Here is a 19,804-nt window from a genome sequence, read left to right on the forward strand (position 1 = left end):
TTATAATTAGGTATTGTTATTAAATTAAAATATACAATTAAATTATTTTCAGATAACTTAGACATTTTCGTTATTTCAGTTCAGTTTATGTCATGTTTAAGGCTATCTGGTAACTGGTCTTAAATTCTAACATAAATCCGATAAAACTAACGCCGATAAACATTATAATCACATTTAGGTACAGCTATTAAATGCATTCTAACCTTAATTCACATCAAACCATTCAACAAACCGACATCACAATATATAACTAATAAATTATACAGCATACAAAACAATTATACCTATTATTAATGTCATTTTATAAACTTACACTACCTACGTCATGTTAGAATACTGGCAAACGATACGGCAAGCCTTGATTTAAAAAAGTCTTTCAAGATATTCGCAGTTCCGTTGTGTAACGAAATGAAAGTTATCCATAAAAATGTATAAGCCCCTTTCGTTACACAATGGATTGAATTAAATTGTAGGCGAATGCATATGCATAAAAATCTTTCATTGCTTGGGACTCGCGAAGAATTTGGAAAGTTTTTCAAGCCAGATCAGAAAAGGTCAGAGAGCGCAAAAAACCTTTTTTTAATTTTCATCCGTTAATTTTTCTTACAAGAGATATGTTAAAGTGAAACCGCCGACAGAAATTACAACCTATCTAAAAGATATGCATAATATACCAACGTAATACGGATTTCAATGACTGAAAATGATTGGGTGATGTACAAAATCGGGTGTAATCGGTACAAAATTATTTTATGCATAGCCTTTTGATATCTATGAGACTAAATGGCCTGTAAAAATATTTTATGAGTATTCAGGTTTCAGTAAATATATAAATGCACTCATAATTTCGTTCTAATGTTCGATGTTGACAAGATGATAAATAATGGCAAAATTTTAATTTAATTACTTATTACTTTTCGCTCAAACTTACAATGAATTCAAGCAGTGAGTATAAAACTTAAAAATCAATATAAAATAAGAAATCGTGTAAAAAATAACATATAAATTATTGAGATTAGGCTCAAGCAAGATCTATTCAGTGTAGCAATGTCATGTCATCGATGTGAAGTAAGCTGCTACAATTTGATTGGTTCTAGACACCAATCGTACGAAAAGTGTTAACAGAATTATCTAGAGAGAACCTTTCGCTAAGCAGCGAACTCCACTCGCAACGATACACTACAGTGCAAAAAATTCGTCTTATAGAAAACCAAATCCCCATTTGTGGGGATAACATGATCCCACAGTCGTCTGAAGAAACGACGATTCGGGAAGATTCCCGCAGAAAATTGGACACAGACCTTTGGGACGGTTTGATTATAGGAGGCCACGGTCGAGTTCCTTGCGAAGCATGCGTGCTAGTTTGAGAACGTCCTCGTCGACTTGTCCGGCGAACAGCGAGTCGAGTAGGTCGGCGCGGGAGACGAGCGCGAACACCCCCGCCAGCCGGGACACGGACTTGTCGGAGAGGTGGCGTTCCACCACTGATCTGGAAAATGTTTTACATTATTTAGAAACTGAGTTACTTATTTGTCTGTTAGCATGTTTTCTCATCTTATTATATGATTTAAAAGCATTGGCTGCCTACGAGTATGACGCCAATTGTTCTGGGTTCAAATCCCGGTGAGGGCATTACGTAACATATTTGTGTGATGAGCACATATTACATATACTATTATCTGAATACCCACAATACGAGTCTTCTTGAGCTTACTGAGGGGCTTAGTCAATTTGAGCAAGGATGTCCTAGTTGATTTATTGAAGTTAGCCAATATCTTGTGAATAATTTGTTTCAACGTATAACCTCATTAAGGAATTATATGTGAAGTGACACTCACTTTAGCGACTGATGCGACTCGCGAAGAGCATCCTGAAGAAACTCGCGGTCATACGAGAACTCCACTTCGCAGAAAGATACCACAGCCATCAGCACGGTCTGCAAAAAAAAAAGATATAATAATATTATAGGACTTTATTACACAAATTGACTAAGTCCCACAGTAAGCTCAATAAGGCTTGTGTTGAGGGTACTTAGACAACGATATATATAATATATAAATATTTATAAATACTTAAATATATAGAAAACACCCATGACTCAGGAACAAATATCCATGCTCATCACACGAATACATGCCCTTACCAGGATTTGAACCCGGGACCATCAGCTTCGTAGGCAGGGTCACTACCCACTAGGCCAGACCGGTCGTCTATATCTAATCTATCTAGTCTATCTAATATCTAAGTAACTTAAGCGTAACTTCGTTACTGACCTTAAATTTACAAATAAGTAGTATTCAAAGCCCAGAAATCCAGGGTTTCCAATTCAAATTAAAGGATTAGTAACGAAACCCACATCGAAACTTCAGTAAATAGTTGTCGTGATTCCTGACGCTCAGCACCGAATTGCTATAGCATAGCCTCCATCTGTACACAAAAGCTAGACAGCGCTCGGGTACTGTAGGCTTGAGTTACGAGGTTACGTCATTTGCAGTTCGTCTTCGTCCTGACTGTTTATTTTCAAATGTGATGTGTACATCATGCCGAGCCCCTACTGCGTCGACAAATTGAACGAATTCTGTTGCGATATCTTGTTCTCCATTTTTTTGTTTAAGCTAGTATTGCAATTTTAAGTTCATTTGTTGGTTGACTTTAAACTCACGTGGAACTTGGCCCGGAAGGCGTCGAGCGCGCGGTCGTCCGCGGACAGCAGCTGAGAGTGCCGCCGCAGCACGCCAAGCTTCACTGCCGCTTTGATCACGTGCTTCACCATCTTCTCCGCTTCGCGCTTCTCCACGCGCGACCGCAGCACGCACAGGAACTGGAATCATAACCATGTTCTTTTTTTATTTCGTTAAAAAAGGAAGGAACTTAAAAAGCAGTGATCGTTGTTACGGAGAGCCATTGACACTTGAGGATCTAAAAATTAACGCATCAGCAATCTATTTCCGTTTTGAAAACTCGCATTGCTAGCCAAAATTTATCCCCACTCCCCAATAACAAGAAAAGCCACCTTTTTAAATGGTAGCATTGATTTTGAGTTTTTGCAGTCAGTTTCCTAATGGCATTAGCCAAGTTTTCCTTCACTTCACAGCCAGTAACCCTGTTGACCCCTCGGCATCTTTTCGTCACCTTTCCCCGCGTATAAATATTACCGTAAACCTATGTCAGCCGTGGTTACCATACCGCTGAAGAGCTCATCTCATACGTGCCCCCGAGCACGTAATCCATTCATTCGCCCTAAAATTATATGTTTCTCCACATATTGGTGACCGCATAATATGACCGAAGAGTCTTAAGGGCTCGCTTGTGACATATTGTGGAGAACCGAGTGTCAATGGTTGAGCTCTTCTAAAATGGAGTGGTTGGATCTTCTAGCTGTATAAGTTATACGCAGCAGTCTTCAAAAATACCACATCACAATCTTTGCTACGTCACACTTTTTGAGGCTTTTCTCTCACCTGGTCGAGGAGCTTGGCAGCATGCTCGTCTAACACGAGTGCGCGCGCGCTGGCCGAGCCGCCGACGCGCGACAAGAACTTCTTCTGCGCGCGCAGCGAGATGTCGCGGGCGCACCACGCGCCGCCGTCCATTGCTGGAACAAAAAATTTGAAGGTTAGTTAGTTAAAATACCTACGTGTATTATTATTATATATAATTATTCAAATATAATTTAGAGAACTGTTCTCAGGAGTAATAGGTTTGTATTAACATAGGTAGGTAATTGAAACACTTTTCAAAACAAAGAGAGGTACCTACAGTATTTATACTAGGTTGAGAGTCTAAGAGTTTGGCTCCGTAAAAGATTTAAGAATATTACTATTAAATTAAACGAAAAATTCTCCGCTTCGGGGAAGGGTCGAACTTGCGCCCTTTTGTAACACCAAAGTTCGGTTTTAGACTGGTTTTGTCGTGTAGACATGTACAATTTGTGATAGACTTTATTGAATCAATAAATAAATAAGAAACGTCACAATAAAAGAACACCCACACCGCAGGCCAGAAAAGGTTACGCTAGTTCAACCGAAGCGAGTTAAGATAATTGAAGGACCACAAAGTAAAGACAACAATAAATTCCGTCGAACCTTGCTTCAACCGAAATAACCGAGCCCACGCTTGTAGACCGAATACACGTAGACTAATGAAATTGCATATTGACATATTATGCTGATACGATACATGTTGCCAGGCAGAGTGAGGGCAGGTGGACCAAAATATTAACGGATTGGTGGCCGCTTTCGGATGAAAGAAGCGCCTGTGGCGTCCGTTAACTCCTTGGGTGGACGACATTCGGAAGATTCCGCGGGCACTTCTGGATGAGACTAGCTCAGACACGAAGAGATGCCTAAATGATGCTCGGCAATAGGCGGCAGGAGGCTTAAATAATGATATATTGTTCTATTTATACTGCTATTAAAACGATATTTTTCTAATAGTAGAACCGAGATTAAAGGGCTAGGATTTATTGAATTGAGATTTGTTTACACGATTACATTTCTGCAAATTTACACAAATTTCCTTCAAATTAAACTTAGAAATCCATTTGAAACTTCGTAATTTGCAAAAAGTAGGGAGAGTCCGGGAGACAAACAATATGATATGACCTTAACGATAAAATATGATGGGCAAATCTCTCGGACTCCTACTCATACACTCTGCTATCAAAAGTATAATTTTAAATGAAATGTCAGTCTGCCTTTAGCGACCTCTGATCAAATTCCACTTAAAATTCATCGGGTTCCTAAACATTTACATGTTATAAATATACGGGGATTATTACCAGAGGATCAGGTATCTAATTTCATTCCAATATTTCAAATTCCTATGTTGAAATAGACTCTTATACACACGTCAAATCTTTCAAGCAATGTATTAGCAAGCAATTAGTCAAACTGATATTTCGAAATACATAATCAAGACGCCTTATGTCAACTGGCGCTTAAGACTTTACTAAGTTCCCTATCAGTATAAATGAAACAATAAAACGACTTAAGCGTACATTATCAGATGGTTTATGAGTACAGGATTATTGCAATACCGTGATGTTATTGGAGCGGCGCGTTCCAAACGATTACCTCGAGATGCGATGCGATTTCATTTCTGTATCATACGACTTGCTTTGTTGCATGTATAATTGTATATGATGGATTTGTATAATTCTTAAATTGTCTTTCGTTACGTTACTTCCTCTGCGTGGATGGAGGTGAAGAAATTAAGATTCATAAAAACAATCCCTAGTCCTTCCTGGGGTCTCAAATTATTTCTATTAGGTGCATATATTTCGTTATACAATTTGAATTATTCATAATGGAAAAATTAAGGGCCTAAACTATAGACTTTTTTTAATTGACCCAGTATTATTACATAATTTTGTCCAATCATTGAATTAAAAAAAGACCTAAAAGTCGATGGTTTACAAACGTTACATTTTTTAATCCCTTTTATTGACCGAAGCGTTAGCAAAGTTGACTCGGGCAATCTACTTTCCGGATATCCAGATGTTCTCTAGAAGTCGCAATTCTCAACCGATTCTCATGAAATTTTATGACCAGATTCTATGATGAAATAGATTTTTTTTGTCGTTTCAGTTTTTGGATTATTTTTTTATGCGGAAATTGGCATAGAGAACTTAAGCGCGAACTAAGTATTTTTCATTTTTACATACATTTTCTAAGCTTAACGCGAGGTCCACAGCTCACAGAACCACTAGTTATATAATCCATTTTTAGAAAACTGGTTATTTTTGTCAAATAATGATTATGTTCGGACCAACAATTGTGCACAAGGCCATAAATATTAATGCCCGAATCCAGAGCATCGTATTATGTACCTACATTGTGTGGTGTATCAATTTCCTAATAGACAATTGTCTCAATTGAACATTTAGCGTGGTGAACTGGGACAAGCCAGTGCATCGTTACATCATCGGCATAAACGGACGATTTTAAACCTTATTGCCAGGGTGTAAGGTCTAGTAATAGTAAGTTAATTGTTGTTGTTATCGTGCGTAAGCTAATCATGTCTAAGATGTTCGATGTCACGGGCTCCTCATCTCAGTGTTGTTCTAGAATGCATCCTTAACCCATTCTGCGCTAATCAGTACACGTTGTCGTTTTGCCTCTACAAATCATTTCCGTTACATACCAGGAAACCCATGTTATTGGCTACGACGTAGCGCTACGACCGTAGCCGAGCCGTGAATGTGTTAAGAAGCACAAAGTCCACTCGGCTAGATGAGGGTCTACCGCCAAAAACGTAAATCGCAATCTCCTTATCTGCCTCTATCTTGCACATTCGAGCGATAGAGAATTTCGATTTTAATTTTTCGCTGTAGGATCGCTCATAATAGCATAATAGTGCACATGCAGGTTTAATTTTGGGTGTTTTTATAAGGGTTTAAGTTTATTTTAATTATCGTATAAGTTAACAAAGTTCCTAAAATTGTAAAGGAAGTATGGGTAATGGGAGGAAAATAACAACGATTTGTATAACTAAACAACAATTAATAATATGTTGTTCTCATTTTCCGTAAACACTGCAGTATGTTGTTAAATAATATGAAGGAAAATTAGCTTATTAAATCTTAAATTTATATAAGCAATAATTTTTCTACAATATGTATGTAGGTAAGTGGCTGCATCAAAAGAAGGATCTCCTTAAAGCAACTCCTTGACTGCACCTTAAACTGATCGCGGTAAAAACTAATTTCATATAAAAGATTCGGTAAATTTTGTTGGCGGTTTTCAGTTCACACATTAAAACTGGCCATACACTCGCCATATTATAAACAACGTCGAATTTACTAACGCTTTCCATATGTACGGAAATCTACCTACATGGAAAGCGTCTCTGCTAGTCAAACCAATAGTCAAAAAACAACGGTTAATATGTACTCCTAGCCACATAATTGTATAGCCACTTTGAAAATGAATTGATTCATGTGTCCATGTAATTTTTTAGCTCGCTGTATATATGTAGGTATATATGTTTGTACAGCGTACAGATGTGTCGAATTACGGACATATGCGACTATCGGATCTGCCTGCAATCGGCGCCTATTTAACTCATACATTGACAGATTTATCCGCCAGACACATCTACCAAACAGACCTGATGGACACATCTGTAATATCTGTAGTTCTGTACGTATATCCCTTTGATAGCTTTTCGTTTTCCAAGTTTACATAGACACACATATTTATTATAGTTATAATTCAATTCTTATATTCCTCTGTGTCATGTTTGGCGTGTGGCCATGTGGGATGTTGATTCAACGATCATTGTCGCGATAGTCGTTTCAGCGAACGGTCTCATAGCGAAGAGTCTCGTCTCGACCAACACCTTGAGAGACTCTCGCTAGATGGTTGGATCAAGAGTCAGATGCAGAAGGCGGTGATCTTGGACACGGCGAGGATAGCCCGGCGGTTCCTCTCTCTGCAGCCCTGACCACCGGCAGCTGGCGGCACCCTAGGTTAGGTTTTTTATAATGAGTTTATATATTTTTGTATTGTTTTGTGTTTTTATATTTTATTTACTTTTATATTCATATTGTAAAAGACCTAAACTAAGACCCAAAATAAGAAAAGAAATAAAATAAACACGCACTGCCGACCCCATAAAATATGAATTCCCAGAATAATTTCTAAATTTTTCATGACAAATGGCGGTGCTTGAGTGCCATAAAGTTAATATCCTAGAATTAAAGGTTCAACGACCGCAGCAGGAGGCGTTGGCCAAAATTAGTCGTCAGAAATATTTATGTCCAGTGATTTGTCTTGAACAAACGGACTGGTGCTTGAAAAGTTATTGAAGTATTTTATTCGTACCTATTTTAACGAGTTTTCTCGATCGCATCCTATAGGTTATGTAGTTATCTCAAGTATTTTGGACATTGCAAAATTAAGGATTCACAAATACCTATTAACGAAACAAGACATAATAAATGAATTTTATAATGTTCCTAAACCGCAGCTAGGTTTAGCAATAACGCAACGGACATAGTCCCAGTTTCTCATAATTCGTTTCATTAGAATTTATATCCTTAATTACTAAATAGTGACCGGGTCACAAGTACCACTCCTAACTGACCACTTATAAACAATATAAACCTTAGCTCTTTGTAATAAAGTTCAGAACTTACCAATCCAGTCGGCAGTATGTGGAGCCATAATGGAAACGGCGCGGACTTTCCAGCTTAATGTTTTGGAAAATATGAAATTCGTTTCAGCTAATGAAAGCCTGGATTACGGACGCACCCGGAATGTTTCAGGCTAGATAAATTCCAGTTTATTTTGTTCGTGGAAATCACAGTTTTTCCCGCTTTTTATGTTAATTTCGTGTGCTTTTGGGAAATTTATATTTAAACGGGTTGGATTTTGGTGAAGTACCTACACAAATTCACATTACTTCTCAACATCCTTCTAAATACTAGCCTATAAATGTGTCGAAATCTAGTCAAAGGTCCCACTTTGTCGCGTCGAGTCATAAGGACGGGATTTGCTTGTATTTTTTATATGAATAACCTGTCAAAGCGTTCTTATTTAGCGACAAAGTGGGACTTTTTTCTTGGAAATGACACAAATTTTGTTATTAAATAAAGCACCTATTTTAGTTTAAAAGTTTTGGTGCTCCTTTTAACAACATTTCATACGATTTTTCTCCATGTTTGTAAATAAAGGTAATAGAAGGTAAAATGCAAAATACTCTATCATTGTATAACCATAATCTCGGCAGGAAACTTGAGAGCTAAAACAATTCGTTTATATTACTCATGAAAGCAAGAGAATGTAAAAAATCGTATATGATTTATAATTGTTACATATTTGCTGTACCTTATTTTTCAAAGTTGAATCTAAAGACACGTCAAAATCGCTTCTTTCTAATGCTAAAAACGAACTATATTATTTACACCGAGGTTTGAGTCAGCTTTAGAAAGATAAATACGAAATTACCGTAAAATGTAAATTTTAAAGTTATTACATTGTGGTAGTATGTTGATTTGTATGCAGATTTAAAGTAGATCATCACTACTATCATGTTGTAACGCTTATTAAATGAGGTTGTGATATAGTTTTCATATATACTGACTGTTGGTGCACAATTAAAACTTTATACAATTCTATTTTAAGTTCAAATTACTTCACTTTTATATTTCGAGTTATCAACTTCTTCCCGCCATGTACCGAATTTTACCCAGTGGGTACCAAACTGGGCAATTTTACGGTATTTTAATCAGTCGGTCTTTTGAATCGTTTCCATGTCCGGAATGCAAATGGCCACTGAAGATCAGTCTGGCCAGCACCATCACAGACCAACACATGCTAAATGCTAAGCCGAAGTCATTACGTTTGTCCTTCTTTAATTGTATTGGTTTTATTTTATTCTATATGTCATAAATAAATGATTCCTATTACAGTGGACAAAGTGGCGTTAAGCCTGTAATTTTAGAACCTTTTTCATGATTCTTCTAACAACAAAAGAATAGTAAATGTATCACAAGGGAGCAAAATGATATATTTACGTCGTGGGGGTAACATTGTACACACGTAGTGAGGGTTTCAAGTGTTGACGCCTTAAGTGAAAATAATTTGGCTACTACGTGACACATACTTTTCATATCACCTATGAGGAAATATTATTATATCTCAAATTATAAAAGCATAAATAAGTATATTCCAAAAATAAAATAGTGTCCCAAAACAGAAAAGTGCCACTTTGATCCCTCCAGCATTACCGAGCAGGGAACAAAAAGCCTTTTTCGGAATAGGTGATGTGAAAATAATCTTACTGGTCGAGAAAAGGTTGAGAGTCACTGGACTACGCAAGGGATTTATATATTTTTTATAAAGAAAACTCGTTTGCTCGAGACGGGAGATGAATTGTAATGAAGCTGCTTTGTCGTGACGCTATTAATTTCAGATCACATTTTTTACTGCCTTTTGTCGGACGTCGAATTTATTTTAAGACATAAATTGTATATATAATGTCAATCACAACGGAAAAATCAACGATGATCAGCTCGGGCCAACGTGGGACTCGAACCCACATCTTTGGATTGCCGGTCCAACGCGTTACCAATTACGCCAGTTGACTATCCATCATTCACCGCAAATTTAACCATTGCAACTGTGACAACGTCACTAGCGACATCTGCACTTTTCAACCTTGACGTTCACCAGACCTTGACATTGACCAGAATTGCTCATCGTTGATTTTTTCAGTGTGATTGACATCTGTATATACAATTTATAGATTGTAATTTCATGTGGTACATTCCACAATAAAAAAGGAAAATAAATATTTACATTTATTTTAAGACTTTTTTTTATTTTCTTACTGAAAACATGAATCAATTCAGTTGCTCTTATAAAGGATAAAGGCAGCTGTCGGACCGGCGGCAAGAAAGCGATCAGCATTGAATTATTTTCTCTCGGTCGCAAGACCGACTAATAAGAATATTAGGCCAGGCAAACAACCTCAAAAAAAGATATTGATGAAAATGCTTGGAACACAATTTTTGACATCGTAACTTTGTTTGGACTAATAAGGGGGTGAACATATCAAAAGTCCCCGGCCGTCTTTTGAGCTTGGGCAGGACTACTCTTGGCTTGACTAATTGAATTGACAACATTCAATATAAGAAGGTTCGTCTAAGTATGATCATTTTTTCCAAGGATTATACATAGAGATGTTATTTATACATGGCAATTAGGATAGCATCGCACATAGGGCCGCGATCATGTGACGAAATTACGCATTTTGTTTGTCTTCAATGTATTTTAGTAATTCTGCGCGGCAAACACTACATCCCCTGGGACCGCCGCTTGCAGACGAAATACCTGGTGTGTCGCTCCACACGCTTGCCGAGGACTACATAGCGAACCAGTAGTGTGGACTACTAACAGCGGCATAGTTATTGATATTTTTTTAATGTAATAGACAGCAAACGAGCAGATGAGCCGCCTGATGGGCATCAGTCATCGCCGCCCATGGACATAAGCAACATCGGATGAGCCACTTATGCGTTGCCAACCTTTGAGATCCTACCTACCTGCTTCTTGAAGAACACCTCAGAAGGTAGCTTATTTCACAACTTGCACGTTCTGGGCAAAAACGAGCGAGATGCCGGTTGTTCTTGGTTGTTGATTGAACGAAAATCGCGAATTTATGGGAAACACGGTAAACAAATCTATGGTTTAACTCTGTGTTTCCACAGAGATACGCGAGGATGCGTAGCGAGGGATGTGTTTGTTAAGAACCAATAGATTTACTTCATTTACCTATCCTTGTTCAACGCAGGGCTAGAAGATATTATTCTATTGGTACTTAACATTACCAATCACATCCCTCGTTACGCATTCTCACATATCTTTGGTAGAAATGCAGGCTCATACGGGAATATAGCCGAATAAAGCCGAGAGGACATGATATCCAACGGCGATCGAGTAACCGAACAAACTCCATCAAAGCCAGAACCAGATTACAGCCAAGCACACCCAACAAAGCGAGCCACCACCACGTTCTACAGTCACCCGCGTCCGCGTACAATCGACTAGCTGCTATCTGTTATCTCATTTCAACTTAAAATCTAACGCAAGTGATACTGAGTTTCACATTTTCTTTTAGTCCAGTAAAAATGAATCAGGTCCAACTCGATGTTCATTATCCAATATTGTTACTTATCTCGGGGTAAAGATATACCGGTTTGTAAACTAATCTCGTGCTCGTAGTAGGAATAACAATACACGGTGTGGCACGTAGTCTTATCAAGCAAATTGAATCTGGCTATTAGCTTAACCTGAGGTCGGAGCCCTCGGGCAGACCTTGGCTTCTAGCGTCGATCAAGCCGAGTCATGTCAAATTAATTTCGTAACGGATATGTTTACTTTTAGTGCTTTCCTTTGCGGCCTGGACGTATCAAGGCCACTGCTAATATAATACCAGTTACCTTTGTATTGTTTTGTGAACTTAAAATTATAAAACAGTTTCTGTATAAAGCGAATTCAATAGGAACTTCCACAATTATATATACAAATTAAACAGGGCACACAACGATAATATTAAATATTTCATATCTATCACAGCTTGCCTTGTAGTGCGCGATTTCACATGTCAAGTCGCGTTTAAAATATAAGTTATGCCTCTGTAATCGCTTAGTACTGCAGAAATGATGAGTTTTAACTACTTATACTATACCTACCTATGTACATAATAGATATATACAGAGGTATTACTATTAATAACTAGCTTAAATCTAAAATAGGCCCTTGAGGCATTGTGTCAAGGATGCTCGCGGCATTTCCTCGTTAAATCGCAATGCTGATACATATAAAATAACTCCAAAATATAGTGTGAAGTTGTGTGCCTAGATGCTAAAAGTTATGTGGTTGTTTGTTTGTATCCTAAGTTCAGTCAACAACTTTTTATAGAGGGTCTTACGGGATTATTTTTATATAAAGATTTATGGAATCCAATTTATGTCAGCCTATCTTATCAAGTCGGCAGTTTTTCTCTTCACCCGAGGGTGTTTATGACTTACAAAAGTTTCAGAAAGTAGAAGAAAAACATGTAGTAAAAAAAGGGAAACTTATACATACCTATGATATTGAGAGCATCCTATCACCTATTGTATTTTATTTGTAATGTTGATGTGTATATGGACTAAAAGATTTTATTCATCTATCTCGGGAAGTAGGTAGATAACAGAAGACCACATTTCCAAACTACCAGTGCTCCTCGCTTTGAAGATATGGAGGTATATTAGTATTCTTAAACATCCCGAGTGAATAAGATTGCCACTTGGTTATGACAAACAGTTAAATAACATAATTTTAAGAGACGAAAATGAGTAACTCATAATATAGTTTGTATATGATTGTAGTAGTCAGCAAGCAGGTTTCATCAGATGAACACACGCATAAAATTACTCCAAACAGAAGTAAATTGCTCCGAAAGCAGACCCTATTGACCCTATAACCTACATCAAATCCACTTGAAAGAGCACAATATAATTTATCAGAAGTCTCAGAATAAACCTTACATCACTAGGGGTGACCCATTACCTCACCTGCCTATAATTTCACAAAGGCAATACGCGGCGAAACCTACCTATTACTCCACAACTCAATAACAACTAGTCGTAAGCGTACAGGGACTATAAAGCACTTACAACTTTTTGAATTGGTTTAGCTCTCTAACTCACTGCGCCATTTTGTACGGAAGTACTTCTCAAGGGAATCATTAACCCCTCAAAAGTGTCTGCCGAATGGGCAGTTTTAACGAGGGACGTAAGTAATGGACGAATGAAAGGGATAGGAATGTTGTGTCACTGTTGTCTGTTATGAGGTAACCTGGTAAAGGTTCCTGGAATTTGTTGTTACAAAGCCTACAATTTCTTGGGTAAGGCTTTACGTTTTTAATTTTTAATGTGACATGCACAATTGCCCAGAACTCCTTATTGTTTTCAGGAACCACTAGATCTTTTTAGGGTTTTTTCAGGGACGCTTGGAGGTATCAAGCTGGAATTTATATCAAATACTCAAGTCTACTGTCCCTTGCAGCTGTGAAAACTTCTAAGCCAACGCAATCAAAAGAGACAGCCGTTTATGCCGCAAATTTCCGCCAATTTTCGACACTCGCAAGGCAATCAAAACCTACAGGGTACTTCCCGTGAACTTAGGATCTTGAAATTTGGTACGAACCAACGTCTTATAGCACAGATAAAGGAAAAATCTCGAAAACCGTAAATTTTTAGTTACATCATATAATAATATATACATATTTAAAGATTTTCAAAAATCCTCATGTCGAATCGGAAAATCGTAAGAGGCTCTAAGATGTGGAGGAAGACAATCTAAAGTTGAAGGGACATTAGATATTAATACTTATAGAAATAGGGTAGTCATTTAGAACTATTGTAGTTTTTTCTGCCTGGAAAGTCGGCTTCATGAGTCCTTGGAACTGTATCACTATATTATTTTTTATTTAGGCGGCCTTTTCACTATCCACCACTCGTAACAGGAAATGTGCTGGAATCAACTAAAAGCATTGATTGTAATAAAAGCAACAATAAACAGCGGAGCGGAGAAGAGATGTTGATTAGAACCAATGCTATGGGCTGATTCCTGCACATATATCTCCCCCTTCCCCCCCGCCTTCAACAGAAAGGCAGCCTTACCCTCAGCAGTAGAATAAACCACATTCATGTCTACTAGGGTGTTCCTTATTTCGTCGAAGTTCCAAATTTTCAAAGAATGGTCCAAATTTTCAAAGTGCGGTATCGACCCCAAAACATATTCAAAAACTCTGAAAAAAATTACATTGGCTTTTAGTGGTGACTACATTAAGCGGGTGCCCCGTAGAAAAATATAACGACGAAATAAGAAGCAACATAATGTCTACCCCAGTCGGATTCGGCCATGCTAGTAAAAACAGAGTGGCCGTTATCAAGATCCCAGATTACCTCAGACCTTGGTCCAAACATTGACATTACTGGAACTTGACATTGGCCATGATATAGTTCCAATCCCTTAGCTAACACGGGCTACTCAACCAGAATAAGTACGCTAAAGAATTGTTCATACAAATGGGCACTAATAATCCGGAAAACTTAACCATGTATTATCAGTTATGACATTTAAATTCCGTTTTGAGTTAATAATTCATTTTCCTTGCGCCTCTGACCTTTACATGCAAAAGCGTAGCAAGCTCGGTCGAATTTCACCTTTCCATTCAAACGGAGTTTCGTTCTCATTTTAAAACTACCTATTGGATTGTAATGAAAATTTGGACGTGTGTGGATATGGTTATACTATGCCTATATTCAGTTTATATATCTCCAGCTTATATAACTAACGAAATATAGCAAAAACAAGTTTTATATGAAAAACTTAAATTCGCTGCATTTTTTAATTTGAAACGAATACATCAACTAATTACAGGCCTGTGCCTTTAGCTATTCAATTTCAATTTTATTCACAAATAAGCTTCAAACAAGGCGCTTATAAGTAATGTTATTATAATTATTATACATGCTATGTCACACTTACTCTATGAGATTTACACGTCAACGTTACAAAAACTGTTTACAATGTTACAAATTCAATTTATATAATATTATGACAATAAAATAAATAAATATTCATGATAATCAATAGGCCATATGGCCTTAGAGGCCTAATGCGACTCAATATATTCATATTCATATTCCTTTATTGGTAAAATTACAAATTTTACATGTCAAAAGGTAATACAATATATAATTAGGTCGATGTCAATTTAAGTACAATTAAGATATTAAATAATAATAATCAAATTCAATTACAGTAAAATAAAACAGTATAAAAATAATCAAAACAATTCAAATATCTAATAAATTAAATTAAATCATTATTATAATATTCTGACATGTCATAATTATCAAATTAAATAATATAAAATATAACAATATAAAATAGAATAATAGAGATTGGATAACTACCCCAGGTCTCATTTACCCTGGTTCGCCTTACCCTACCACTGCCCGCATTCTGCAAGCCACGGGTATAGCCTACCATTTTGGCAGCCCTCCAGCGAGGCTTTCAGCACGCGATATGCTAATACTCGGCTATCGCCCTTCCGCCGGGAAATTGCCTGGCTGACTCATCGGCTTTGTATACCTCTAATGTTAGTCTAATGTTCAATAGATCGAATGCATATTTATTACAAGCTTTTATTTAGCTTCACCTGTGCCTAGGTTCTGGATCCGGATCCGTGGATCGTCCGATACATTTTAGAGCCGTCGTGCAAACCCTACCGTTGTCGGTAATAGGGGAAACTTTACACTTTTTATTTGACGTGTAAAAATCTGTATTTTTTTACCAATAAAAAATCTGAATCTGAACTTTAGTTGGGTAAAAATGTAATATTATGGTATTATTGAACTGATCTGATGACGGAGGTCGCAGGTGGCTATATAAACTGTGTTTATACAACGCTACGCTTCCTGATTGTGTTTGAATTTGTTAGAATTCTCTCCATGACTATTTGTTGAGTGTACAGTCAGCGACACATGCTTATATCAAAAAATATTTTTTTGTCAAAAAACTTATAAGGTTAAAAAAACTTATAGAACGCTAAAAACTTGACATATATATATTCTATTGACACATTTATAATATCTATATCCTAGGTCCATCCTATTGTTGTTATCGCTCGAAGGTCCTCGAGGAACTTCAGTAAATATTATGGTAATCGAAAGGACTAGGTTTTAGATAAATCGTGTAATAAGCGCGATAAGAGATGATCTATGTAATGTTTTGCATTAAAAGTGTACTGAGATAGAGTCAGACCTATATACATTGGCAGCGATTTTGACAGCGCAGACAGTGCAAGTGTTATTTTAAACGTCAAACTTCTATGAAATTATGGCGATAATTAACACTTGCACAGGCTGGACTATTAAAATTGCTGCCATCTTAGCTTGATCTGACTTTAATATACTTATCTTTTCAACTATCTTAAAGTGGTTTTAGTCAATCGACTCGTGGAAACTGCCATAGTCTCTAATTCGTAAAACTTAGCAAACGTCTGTTAAAATATTATCTCTTTCTAACAAGTTAACAACGCAAATATTAAAATAAAATTCCATTTTTTTGTACATGCTTTTATCGCTGCCTGTACTTTTTTACCACGGCAACTCATACTCATCGAGAAAATTCTAAAAACCTCAAACACAATTAGGTTGCGTTGTTTCATCACAGAGTTCCTATGGCCACCTCATGTCTCCATCATTAGATCAGCTCCATGTCATCATAATATTGCATTGTCACCCGACTTACATATGTATGCAAATTTCCAGCTCAATCGGAAACCGGGAAGTGGATCAAATTTAACTTGCAAGATTTGATTACAGACAACAGGACAGGTGAAACTAAATAAAAGCTTGTATAAAAGCTTGTAATGACGAATATGAACCAACTGCTAGTTAAATTTGACAGTATTTTATTATGTATTTCATTTTGTTCCTTGATCATATTTATAACAAAAAAGTATTTGAGATGTAGCATTTCTCATTTCTTTTTCAAAGCTACCTGTTCTGTTCAAAACATTTCATTCGGCCAACTCATGCGAAAATTCCGGATGAAGAATCGTTAACCTCAAAATTCCCACCCTTAGGGTTGTATTGTAGGGGTCACGTCCTAATCAAAACCCTTGTAAAGTTACTGCTGTTATAACGACCTGGATGACTCGGGCCGGGTCAATAGCCTCAATTAAAATAATATTTTGTTAATTGGAGGCAACTGAGATTCAACTTGTTGGAGATTGCTTTTTGGAATGGGACTGAAGTTCAAAGCAATAGGATTGGAAATCGAATGTAGACTGTAATAGAATAGGTTAGGTGTCTAAACTTCTGGAAATTAAATGTGAACGCGGCCGGAAAATCGTCCCACTTTGTCGTTTGCCATAAGGACGCCTTGTCAGGTTATTCGTATACAGACGCGTTATTCGTATAATATAAAGATACAAGCAAATCTCGTTCTTATGGCAAGCGACAAATTGGAACGTTCTGCCGGCCGCGGTGTCAAATGTGTGTTAGCATTGTTTTAGATTGCTTCATTGCTATAATCCAATTGCTATAATGCCAATGATCCTTCTGTTTTGTACTTTGTACTAATAGCTTATAACTTATGTAACAGCAATCTGAACTGAAACCCAAAATTTTATATAATTTTAATTTTAATGTTTATTTGGGCACAAACGGTACAATAATTCTTCTACAAATAGTAATATTAATTAATACATAAACCAATGACGTTGCCATTAACTCCTAGCATATATACAATAAAACAGAACGGAATAACAACTATATCTACACACATAAATTTTATTCCATTCGGTGTCGAGACCCTTGGTCCGTGGGGCCCTGGCGCTCTGAGTCTCTTCAAAGATCTGTCTAAGAGACTCAGAGACGCCACAGGAGATCAAAGAGCTGGCAGCTTCCTCGCTCAACGCATCAGTCTAACGATCCAGCGAGGAAATGCTGCCAGCGTCTTCGGTACTATGCCGCAGGGGCCATTTTTAGATTTATTTTAGTTTTATTTTAGATTTAATTTAGTAATATTTTAGTTTTAATTTATATTGTGTTTTTATAATGAATAAAATTTTATCGAATTCCTACTATATCTACAGAACAAGCATTTGTCGGCGTTCAATTAAAAATAAAAGAAAATAATAAAATAAAAAATCAAATCGTATTAAGCACACAACACACATGCCGAATATTCGTATTCCTGCTTTTTAATATGGCAAACTGAACTGAAGTGACGTGATAACAAATAACGAAATTAAAAAATTAAGATGCCAAATTAAAGAGGTAACGTATTTCATTGAAGCGGTTGTGACACAGGGTAGTCACAGTCAGCCTTGAATAATCAATATAAACATATTATGTTTTATTGTGTACTAACTGGTGACCGACGAAATGGCGGCTACCTCGCACTACGTATCAGCATTGCGATACAGCGAGGAAATGCCGCCAGCATCCTTGCTACAATGCCTCAAGAGCCTATTTTAGATTTAAACTAATTATTAATATATCTATTATAGTATAAATAAAGTTGAGAGCTCATAAAAATACTTTTACCAAAGTACAATTTAAACTATCAAAGCTTCCACAAGCACTCAGGACCTATTATGAAAACATGATTATAAAACTCTAGGGCATTTAAAGTCAGACGAAAGAAAGCGCTTTAATAAACGTACTATATTGAAGAGGGTTTAGCGGCAGACGTAAATTTTACCGACGGATAATTCCGTCCAAAAAAGACGTACAAGTAATGGGCACTTAAATAATTCCTGACACCAGATCTGATTTATTATTTAGAGGCACTGCGTATAAAGGGCCGAATGAATTCTTTAAACGAGTCACGCCCAGTTCGTGACAACTAAAAACCCATTTATTTTTAGATCTGTACCCCTAGTGTAAATTTAGTTGATAGCGAAACGTGACGTACGCGTTTGCGTTAAGTCTCATTTTGTATGGGTTTTTGAACAGCGCGCCAAGCGGGACGTTTTGGAAAGTCAAAAATCTCATACAAAATGACACTTAACGCAAACGCGTACGTCACGTTTCGCTGTCGAAAATATTTACACTAGGGGTACTGTACCCCTAGTGTAAATAAATTCGATTTCGAAACGTGACGTACGCGTTTGCGTTTAGTCTCATTTTGTATTGAATTTAGAAAGAGCGCGCCAAGCGGGACGTTTTGGAAACTCAAAATCCTATACAAAATGAGACTTAACGCAAACGTGTTCGTCACGTTATGATGTCGATCAAATCTACACTAGGGGTACTGTTCAAGATTTGTTTGATACGGTGTCCCTGCTACATTTTGTACCTATTATATAATATAAAAAGTATTTTATTATATCGCAAGAGTTGTAACAAATGTGTTCTAGAGTCAGACCAAGATAATTTGGCAGCGATTTTGACAGTCCAGACAGTGCAAGTGTTATTTTAAACGTCAAACTGCTATGAAATCATAACGTTTGCTTAACACTTGACACGAGATTCTCTAAAAAACACTACCGTTCGTGTCATTCAGTCATGACGGGCAGATTTGTCAAATCTAACGTTTAATAACCATGTACAATAATTCTTTAGATGGAAATTTTACAGGGCGTAAATAGACAAAGTTATACAAACTACCTTCAAAAGACGGTTCAAGTAGTACTTTTCGAAAGTAGTTTGTAATAATGAATATTTAAACAAGTAAAGTGACCCTGGCATTGAGGTGTATTTCGGTCTTCGGGACGAATATTAAAG

At 36.9% G+C, this 19,804-nt stretch overlaps 1 protein-coding gene and 1 non-coding gene across 3 annotated transcripts in view; both read right to left on the minus strand.

Annotated features, from left to right (window-relative positions):
• The window catches only part of LOC133527287 (tumor necrosis factor alpha-induced protein 8-like protein), a 98,007-nt gene continuing 78,203 nt past the window's right edge, over positions 1-19,804 (minus strand). For both annotated transcript variants that reach the window (XM_061864261.1, XM_061864262.1), the window contains 4 exons: positions 3,462-3,595; positions 2,663-2,821; positions 1,839-1,936; positions 1-1,489 (listed from right to left, as the gene is read on the minus strand). In XM_061864261.1, the coding sequence (XP_061720245.1) occupies positions 1,318-1,489; positions 1,839-1,936; positions 2,663-2,821; positions 3,462-3,595 (563 nt within the window). In that variant the 3' untranslated portion in view covers positions 1-1,317. The remainder of the gene's footprint in view (positions 1,490-1,838; positions 1,937-2,662; positions 2,822-3,461; positions 3,596-19,804) is intronic.
• Trnaa-ggc (transfer RNA alanine (anticodon GGC)) lies at positions 10,021-10,092 on the minus strand. The gene has a single exon. It is a non-coding gene; the product is annotated as a tRNA-Ala (tRNA).

Source organism: Cydia pomonella, chromosome 17, assembly GCF_033807575.1.
Source record: "Cydia pomonella isolate Wapato2018A chromosome 17, ilCydPomo1, whole genome shotgun sequence".
NCBI classification, from domain to species: Eukaryota; Metazoa; Arthropoda; class Insecta; order Lepidoptera; family Tortricidae; genus Cydia; species Cydia pomonella.